At 34.5% G+C, this 9485-nt stretch overlaps 2 protein-coding genes across 3 annotated transcripts; both read left to right on the top strand.

The window, feature by feature from the left end:
* The first annotated feature begins 3503 nt into the window (after positions 1-3503).
* On the top strand, positions 3504-5885 carry LOC121787589 (protein SOSEKI 2-like). Of its 2 annotated transcripts, XM_042186364.1 has the most exons (6): positions 3504-3867; positions 3957-4026; positions 4106-4218; positions 4533-5247; positions 5398-5549; positions 5735-5885. In XM_042186364.1, exons 1-5 carry the CDS (start codon positions 3678-3680, stop codon positions 5525-5527), a joined length of 1218 nt encoding a protein of 405 aa, XP_042042298.1. In that variant the 5' UTR covers positions 3504-3677; the 3' UTR covers positions 5528-5549; positions 5735-5885. The 2 variants fall into 2 exon arrangements, with proteins under 2 accessions (XP_042042298.1, XP_042042297.1); XM_042186363.1 differs by lacking the exon at positions 5735-5885 and having other exon boundaries at positions 3505-3867; positions 5398-5689.
* A 1177-nt stretch (positions 5886-7062) lies between these two features.
* LOC121787590 (major pollen allergen Lol p 11-like) lies at positions 7063-8445 on the top strand. Its single transcript, XM_042186365.1, has 2 exons — positions 7063-7324; positions 7919-8445. The coding sequence occupies exons 1-2, from the start codon at positions 7174-7176 to the stop codon at positions 8242-8244; spliced, it is 477 nt and encodes a 158-aa protein (XP_042042299.1). The 5' UTR covers positions 7063-7173; the 3' UTR covers positions 8245-8445.
* Positions 8446-9485: the final 1040 nt, after the last annotated feature.

Below are 9485 nucleotides of genomic sequence, written 5' to 3'. Positions count from 1 at the left end.
TCTGTAAAACCACACTGCACAAAGGAAAAAAAAGGAGGAAATAAGAATGGGAGATTGAGATGAGAAAATGAGATTAATAACAAGTATCTACTGACAACACCAAAAATAAAGGTTTGTGCAAAAGTGAGTTTTACTTTTTATATTGTTTTCATTGTGTAATTTTCACATATATATCCTTTATTTCAAAATACACCAAATGCCTTCTAGGCAAAATACACCAAATGCCTTCTCTATCCACAAATGAACGAAAAAACAAATAAAATAAATAATGATACAATCCGTAAATATATTATATTTAATATTTTAGCAATGTAATTCATAGTAGGTATTTTTTTAATGTTGAGCGGAGGAATTAGTCGAAATTAATTTGTGGAAATCAATAGGAATTTGTAGAAATTAGAATTGAAGGGAATTGTTTTATATCCCCAATGAGTAGGAATCAAATCGGTAAGAATTATTAGAAATTAAAAGTTTAAAACTGAAGGTAATTTAACCAAATTTATTACTCCGTAACTAACAATTTCCTCCAAATTGTTTTATCTCTTTCTTGCATTAATAAATCAATTTTTTTGTTTATCAACCAATTTCATTATAAAATTATACGAAATAGAAAACCTTATGCAATATTTTTACATAAACTATTGTGCAGATATGTAAATGTAATGTAGATTTTGCTTACTTTTTTAAAATTTGAACGAATATAAAAATAAATTAATGATCCGTTCATCAATACGAGTGTACACTAGAAGGGTTATTATTCCCCTATGATAATTAAACTTAAAAAATGCTTTACATGTTTTATTAGAAAATTTTTAAGGGCAAATATTCCCCCTTAAAAACTTTGAGCCATATGCTGATACTGGGCATGTATCAAATTTATATAAGTTTATATATAATAATATGAAAAGAATGTGATTTGTTTGGAACAATATAAATTTTATTAACATTAATAAACTTCATCTTACTAATAATATCACAATTCTGGTAATTAGCTATACATACTCATTCAATTATTATAAATGTGGTCGGTCGCGCATCGTGCGCGAGGGTTGTACTAGTGTAGTTGAATAATAATGTATGATGAAGCCCATAAATAATAAAGTGAAATAAGAAAAGTAAAAAAAAAGTTTTTATAAATAGATATGGTTTATTTTTATAAAACGACAAAAAAGAAAACAATATACAGTACTCCCTCCGTCCCGCACTACTCCGTTACTCGCACTTATTTCCTTTTTGGGCGTCCCAAGTTACTTGCACTCTTTCCATTTTTAGTAAAAAATTTCACCTACAGCCGTCATTTTTTACTTTCTTATACACTCATTCCTTAATCTCCGTGCTGAAAAGGAAAGGGGCGAGTAGCCCGGGACGGAGGGAGTATTATATTAGAGGAAGGGAGTACTATATTATGACCCCTGTTTCAAGTTAAATAAAAAAGTAGTTTATTCTAAAAAGAAAACAGAAGATGACACAAGCTTCATGACAAGCAGAATCTAATTTAATATGCCTGAGTTAATTGGGCCTATAAGCCCAATGCTGCAATAGATTCAGTAATTTACACCTTGACAGAAATTGTACAGAGAATTCAATTGGTTTAAGCAGAAAGAGAGAGAATATTTGTAAAAGTAATTAATATTTTGACTAAAAAACATAAATCACAAATTTGTTAGTAGTAATTAATTTCTCCAATCACAAATCACGAGTGGGATTAGAGAAACGAGAGTCAATGAAGTTAATCATTACAAGTCGATTTAGTAAAAGTAAAAGCATACACAAATATGATTAGGCATTTGGTGCAAATATGGAATCCAAAGCCAAATAATGGATAATTGATAATGATTAAAGACTTAATTAGGTTCCCAAATTTACTCCCTTCATTTCAAAAAAAGAAAGGAAACAAGAAAAAGTAAATAAGTGGGGGACTACCTAATAATCATATGTCAGTAATTTCAGTAAACAAATTCAGACTTCGAATATAGAGATAAAATTTCAGAAGTGATCGTGTGATTTTGCATCGTTTAGGTGAACGTTGATATTTTTTATTTTGTTTTGTTTTGTTTTACTAAATTGATGTTAAGGACTGGGACTGAATTGTCACATATCAACTGCATTAACAATAAATATCAAAAAATTAGCACTACCTAATTTGATGGATTAATGTTTCAAGAAGAGTTGTTCTATTTGGTTAATACTTAATAACAATGATATCGGAGTTAGCTTATCACTTTGTTACACATATGTTGAATGGCTTCTTGTTTAATACTCTCTCCGTCCATAAAATATTGTCCAAGTTTGACTAAGCACGAGTTTTAAGAAATGAGAAAAAAAATGAGTTAAAAAAAATTTAATGGAATCGGAGTCTCACATTTATATATTGATTTTATAATAGAATGTTGGTGTAAAAAGTTAGTGGAAAGTTAAGATCATTTACCAAAAATAGAATAAAAGCAAAGTGAACAATTTTTCACGGACGGACCAAAATAATAAAACTGGACAATATTTCACGGACGGAGGTAGTATATAACCATTACTAAATTTTATTTAATTTGTGAAAATTAAATGGATAATTTTCATTGGTCGATTGTAATTAACTTATTTGTAATTTCGACGATTCGAGAAGAACCGAGGCATTTTAAAAATTAAGTTGAATTCGACTGATTTATAGAGTTTGTTTTTTTTTTTCATTCTGGCAAGATGTCCAAAACTAGCTATTTCCTCACAATAATTTATAGTACTATACTATTATCTCTAACCAACGAAATTGAACAGAGGAGCCACACATTGTCCCTACCTAAAAGCTTTTAACTGTTAAAATTAAAACTGAAATTCGAAGAGAAAAGGGTTAATAATATTTTTTTCCGTCGCAACTAAGTTGAGTCTTATTCCTTTTTGGATTGTTTCAATTAAATTGAGTTATTTTTTTCTTATAAAAAAATAACATATATTCAACTATCTTTATCCTTCCTACTTTATTAATCTCTTCTACTTTTCAATACAAATTCTTAATTTTCGTGTCAAAAAATTTGACTAAACTTAGTTTTAGGATAGAGGGAGTAAATCATTTATTCACCAATTTGTTTTACATTGATTGAATAATGAATAATTGCAGAAAAAAATATATTTCTCTTGAAAATACTTTTATACACAAGTAATACCAAATTAGAATTTATCCTCTATCATTTCTCATACAAAAATTCCTATAAATAAACAATATTCATTTAATATTTAATTTCTTGTTACATTTTAATATGTGCAATCAAATACCTATTTACATGTTTTAATATAAGACTATAGATCCAATTAATCACATCTAGTCATCTAAGACCATCCATTACGCGTCTAGCCGGAGTCTCGCGTCCAGTACTCCCATCAGTCTAAAAATGAATAAATAAATAAGATAGGAATTAAAGTCGCAACAGCAACTTATGGGTAGGTTAAAAAAGTGGGAGTTGACGACACTAAAAAAAAGTAAATTCTGAATCACTAATAAGTGTTGCGTGCAGCAGATCCCTTTTCATAGTTTCATGTCTGATTTGACCCTATAAAGCTGCCTCTTAAATTTCTTGCCACAAAAGCCTTTCTTTTAGCTTTCCCCACAACCACCAAAATCAGAAATCCATTCAAACAAAGCTGTCACCATTATTCATTGAGAGAGACATCAATTTATCAGTGTGTGAGCAATGGAAGTAGGGAGAAGAATCCGGAGAGAAATGAGCCCAGACAGGGCCAAAATGTGCAACCAAACAAGAGTGATGAAGCCCACATTCAAGAAAGTTGAAGTTGTTTACTATCTCTCCACAAATGGCCATCTTCACCACCCACACTACATTCAAGTCTCTCATCTTTCCCACCAACACCTTCGTTTGAAAGGTTTTTTTTTTTTTTTTTACTTTCCTCTCCTTCAATTTTACATGAATTTTGTATTTAATTAATCTATTTTTGCATTTTGTTTTTGGTAGATGTTTTGGATCGGCTCAAAGTGTTGAGAGGTAAAGGCATGCCTTCACTTTACTCCTGGTCCTGCAAAAGGTAATTATTAAATTTTTACCTTTTTTTTACCTTTGATTTGTAGAGATAAATTGTGATTTTAGTTGTGAATGGAATGTAGGAGCTTCAAGAATGGGTATGTGTGGAATGATTTGGCTCAAAATGATGTGATTTTACCGTCGGAAGGAGGTGAATATGTGCTCAAAGGCTGTGAACTACTTGTCGACTGCACTGGTAATTAACCTCATTTATTTATTTTCCCCTTAAAATCATGAATTTTGGTCTGTCCTATATTTTTTAAAATTTGATGGAAATATTGGATGTTTGGATTTGTTAAAATCATGAATTTTGGTCGAATTTCAATGTGACATAATTATTTTTAAAATTTGACTACAAATTTAAACTTTATGGTTTTTCCGCCTAATTTCCTAAGGTATGAAAATGGATCATAATTTGACCAAATTTCATTTAGGATATTTTTTAAGACCAATTTGCCCCTAGAAAGCTGACTTTGTTACTTTAACAATCCAATTGAAAATGAACTTCAGAGAAGCTGCACCACCTACAATTCGGCAATGTTCAGCAATTCCAACACCAGGAAACAAATCTGTACCCTGCAAAATGCCGAAATCCATCTCCGAAGCGGGAAATGGCGAACGTCGAAGAGGAGGAGGAAGAAGACGAAGAAGAATACGAAGAGAAAGGCGCGACGCACACCACCTGTTCAAGAGGCGTCTCCACCGAAGAAGGAGCCGAGGAGGAGGAGGAGGAAATCAAGCACAAGCAGTCGCAAAAGAGCGGCGTCAGCCCCCGCACCGAGCTCAACCTCGACACCAACTCCCTCTCCTCGCCGCCCTCCACCACCTCCTCCACCCCCTCCGACAACCCTGCCCCCAGCGAGGCTGACCCCATCGGGAGCGAGCCGATGCTGAGCAGGAACTCCATGCTGCTCAGCCTCATCGCGTGTGGGGGCACGGGCTCGTTCAGGAGGGCGGTGCTCCCGGCCTCTGTGAAGGAGGCGGTGCCCGGGAGGAAGAGCTGCAGCGGAGGGAGTAGTCTTCATAAGGGGGTGGTGTGCAAGGCCGCGAAGATGGCCACGGAGGAGGAGAGGGTGATGATCAGCTACATGTCGGAGAATCCGAGGTTCGGGAACTCGCAGGCCGAGGAGAAGGAGTATTTCAGCGGAAGCATTGTGGAATCTATGACAAATGATTGTGCGAACGAGCCCGTGCTCAAGAAGTCGTCTTCCTACAATCAAGAAAGGTGAACAAATAAAATAAACAGAATAGTGTTTCTAGTTTGTCATCTATTGTTAGTGATGGTAGATTTCAATATTGTATTTTAGTGCGCGAGTTTCGTTATCTGGATTTGCCACTAGTAATAATGTTTCGATTTGTTGTGGTGTTGATATAGGTGTGCTAAGGCAGGGTTAGGAGGGGAAGAAGAAGAAGCAGAGGAAGAAGTGAAGAAGGAGAAGGGGCTGATGAGAGGGAAATGCATTCCAAGGAAAAGGAAATCATCTTCCAAGCCACCCAAAAACTGATTCAATTATGCAAGTGGGGAAGGTTTAGTATTTATGAAGAGTGTAATGTAGAATTTAAACCTACTTATTGCTTTCCCAACTGATTTGTAACAAGTTGAATGACTGGGTTTTATCTATGGAGATAAATTTGTGATTGTAATTAAATGATGTTTCTCAGAGATTTATGATGGGGTTTATATTCATCCTAATCCTTCTCTAATGTTGTAGGATCAATACTCGTGTTAAAATTATCGAGAGAGATGTTTTGCCCGCGTCCATCATTTATATATATCAGGTATCAGATTTATAATGTCTACTTCCTCTGAATTTCCCACTTCACTTTTACCATAAATGGCAATAGGGTTACACTTTCCGCTAACTTATTTCACTCACACTACATTTAAAAGTAATATAGTATACAAGTGAGACTTTTATTCCACTAATTTTTTTCACCCATTTTTTCTTAATATTTTTTAAAACCCATGTCGCCAAGGAATTGGACCCCTAACGGCGGACGGAGGGAGTATTATTTAATTAATCACCGTTTGTTCATGTAATATGAAGAATCTAAAGAGAGAAAAAAATAAAAAGAGAAAGTGCAGGAAAAAAAATACTCTATGGGCTTGTCCAAATAGAAAAAAAAAATATTAACGCGTAATTGCGGGCTTGAACGTAGAAAGTATTGCATACTAATGAAAGCCCATTAGTTAGCTAAGGTAATGAAAATTAAATTACAATATGCTCTTTTCTCCTAAATAATTGCAACAAAATTTATTTTGCTGTTAATTCCGATTACCAACTCTGAAATAAAAGTTCACTTTTCCTTACACAACATGTAACACAAATGACATGTTTGTCTATTAGGAATGAATATTTCATTTATTTAATCTGGAATAAAATTTCACTTTTTCTTACTCAACATGTAACATATAATTTTATAAATATTATTCACATGACTATAGCTCATGATAGATTATACTATATATCATGTGTTTGAAATATCAAGAAAAAACATACATTTAGGTGCTTATACGTTATGCACACAGCTACAATCCCTTATATACACACCAATTTAATGTTGATAAATACTCTAGAATTCAACTAAATATAACAACAAAACAAAATATTTTTCCCACTCGTTATAAACACGCCTAATAATTTCTTAAAAATCATACTCCGTATCATCTAAATTGATCAAATATTTTGCAAGAGGATTGAAGCAATAAACTAGTAATATTATCTAATCACACGATAATCCATTCATGATCACCTATCTCAATAACAATAAAATCCATTCATGATCCAACACTACGTATTAATTTCACTCGTAGCTTAGCATTAAACCAATTTAAATAGCATTAGCCTTAATTAAACAAATGAATTCATTAATCCAACAATAACTAATAGCTTCACTCTCAACTATCCGCGTAACCAATTTAAATAGCATTAGCCTTAGTTGGGCATGCAAGTGGGTCCCACTCCCCACCGAAATCAATAGATAAGAGAGAGAGAAGAGAGAAACGCGCTTTTCCCTTTGCTATCCATGTGATTCTTTGCTGTGAGACAGCCCATTACACGCTTCTCTCATTATAATTCACTCTCCCCTTTTCTCCCTTTCCCTCACTCATTCCTTTTTCCCACACCAAAACCTCTCACCTCAAACAACAATGGCGAAAATCCTCCTCCTTCTCCTAGCTGCGTTTGTTGCATCCGCTTCAGCTGGTCATTTCGCTAGCGACTCATTCCTGCTGCAGGGTTCTGTTTACTGTGACACCTGCCGCTGCGGCTACGAGACTTCTGCCTCCAAATACCTTGCCAGTAATCATCTCTCTCTCTCTCTCTCTCTCTCTCAATTGTGTTTGTAGATCCGCATTTTTCTAGATCTTGGAATTGTGTGGTGTGTGGATGTACATAGGTTAACTGCATTTCCGATTTACTGTATGGTTTTTGCGAATTCATACGGATATGTGTTTGATTATGTGTTTAATAGCAGATCTACTATGCGATTTGTTAGAATTAAGTGTGAGAGTTATAGAATTTAAGATTTGCGTCGATCTTGGTGGATTGAAGAAATTTAGCTCAAATTTGAAGTGAAGGTGCCCTGGTTTTCGATTTTCTTTTTAGTGTTGGTTAGTTATTGTGTTGATTAATAGTGATTTTGCACATAATTTACGACATTGCTTCATTTTGTGGTTTGAGCAGCTGTTGGATTTTGCTACTCATAATTGTAACCCAACTGTTTGACAAAATGCTTGACTGGATTATGATCTGATAGAAAATCATAGATAGAATGTTATCGATTGCTCAACGCTTTGACTGTGTATCCTGATGGAGGATTGAACAATTTTGAGCTTGTTTTTGATGATTTAATCCTCTAATTATTCAATTGATCAATCTGGTTGTTGTTGGCAGATGCTGTGGTGAGACTGGAATGCAGGGCTAGGGCAAACTCTGAGCTCACATACACGAAGGAGGCAGTGACTGACTCAGCCGGGAAATACAAGATGCTGGTGGAGAGCGATCGTGCAGATGACTTCTGCGACACTGTGCTTGTGAGCAGCCCCGACCCTGAATGCAGCTCCCCTGATGCAGGCCGTGACCGCGCTCGTGTCATCCTCACCAACAACAACGGCATGAACTCGCGCACTCGCTACGCCAACGCTCTTGGATTCGTCAAGAGAACGCCCCTGGCTAGCTGTACTCAGATCCTCCAACAGTACCAAGAATCTGAGGAGTAAGAAACAACTTGGGTTTTTGTATTTCAGCTATATTATTATTATGTTAAAATCTAACAATGTGTATGGTATTGTTTTCTCATATTTAATTTAGTAGAGTATATGTTGTCACTGTATTTGTGGCCTCCACAGAACTACTATGGATTTGTTTATTAAAGTGGTCTTGCCACATTTGAATAGTTATAATCTTATCATATTCTTTCATCGTTTGGATCAATTGTTACATTTATGATATCATATCTTAACTTGCAGACATTTATGATATGGTATAAGAATCAATTGTTACATTGCAATTGTATAAGATTCTATGAGAAAAAATCATAAACTATAAAATTACCGCTTGACCAACTCAGACACACTAAATTTGTTTCACATTGTCATGTGTGTATTTTGAGCCTTTATAGCCAATCCTATATTGCTTGTTGATAGATATTCATGGGTTCATAGATATTCATGGGTTCCTAAAACCAATTGATAATAGGAGTGACCCATTAGAATTATATAGTGGTTTCAAGTCTATCTGAACACCGATGTAGGATAGTTGTAATATATTTTTTTAGTTTCAATTGCCAACACACGTCTTCACCTCATCACCAGATACAGTTTTGATATTTGTTCGCAATCCGTTGCTAGTGACGGTTGGTGCGTCTCCTCTGCCATCTAACGTCGGTGACGACATTCTTCAAAGCATCCAATCCCATGGGTTTCATTTTTTCTGAATTCGCTATTGAGAGCATGCATATGGGCCAAAATATGAAGGGCCAAAATATGCATATTTTTATATTGATTAGTTGCAAGACTTGGATCATAAATTTGAGCAAATCCGGGGGAATAAGTTGAAGTGTATGATCCATTTATATGTCCAAGGCAAAAGTAAATGTTTTTTTGTTGAGTGTCTTTTACAGTATGTTTTTTTTTTTTGCGATGCTAGATAGATATATGTTTTAATGTTTCAACAAACATGAATCCTCTTCTATAATCTAAAAAAACTTGAGGCCCAACTGAAATTCAACTGGCCCAACTAAGTCCGGATCCACTGCCAACGGACCCACTAAATCTTGGGCCTCAACTCTAAATAATTCAAATAATATAAATCAGCAGGATTCAAAACGAAAAGCCCATGTGTTAGTTATTTTGGAAAAAAATAAAACGATTTCTCATTTACTCTTATGTCTGTTGGTTAGAAAAATTGTGTTACCAATTAATTCGCATTTTCAGGCTCATAAGTCACTTTAATAACTTTA

Source organism: Salvia splendens, chromosome 22, assembly GCF_004379255.2.
Source record: "Salvia splendens isolate huo1 chromosome 22, SspV2, whole genome shotgun sequence".
Classification (NCBI taxonomy): Eukaryota; Viridiplantae; Streptophyta; class Magnoliopsida; order Lamiales; family Lamiaceae; genus Salvia; species Salvia splendens.
Note: the sequence above shows the minus strand (reverse complement) of the source record. Positions and strands in the feature narration are given on the sequence as shown.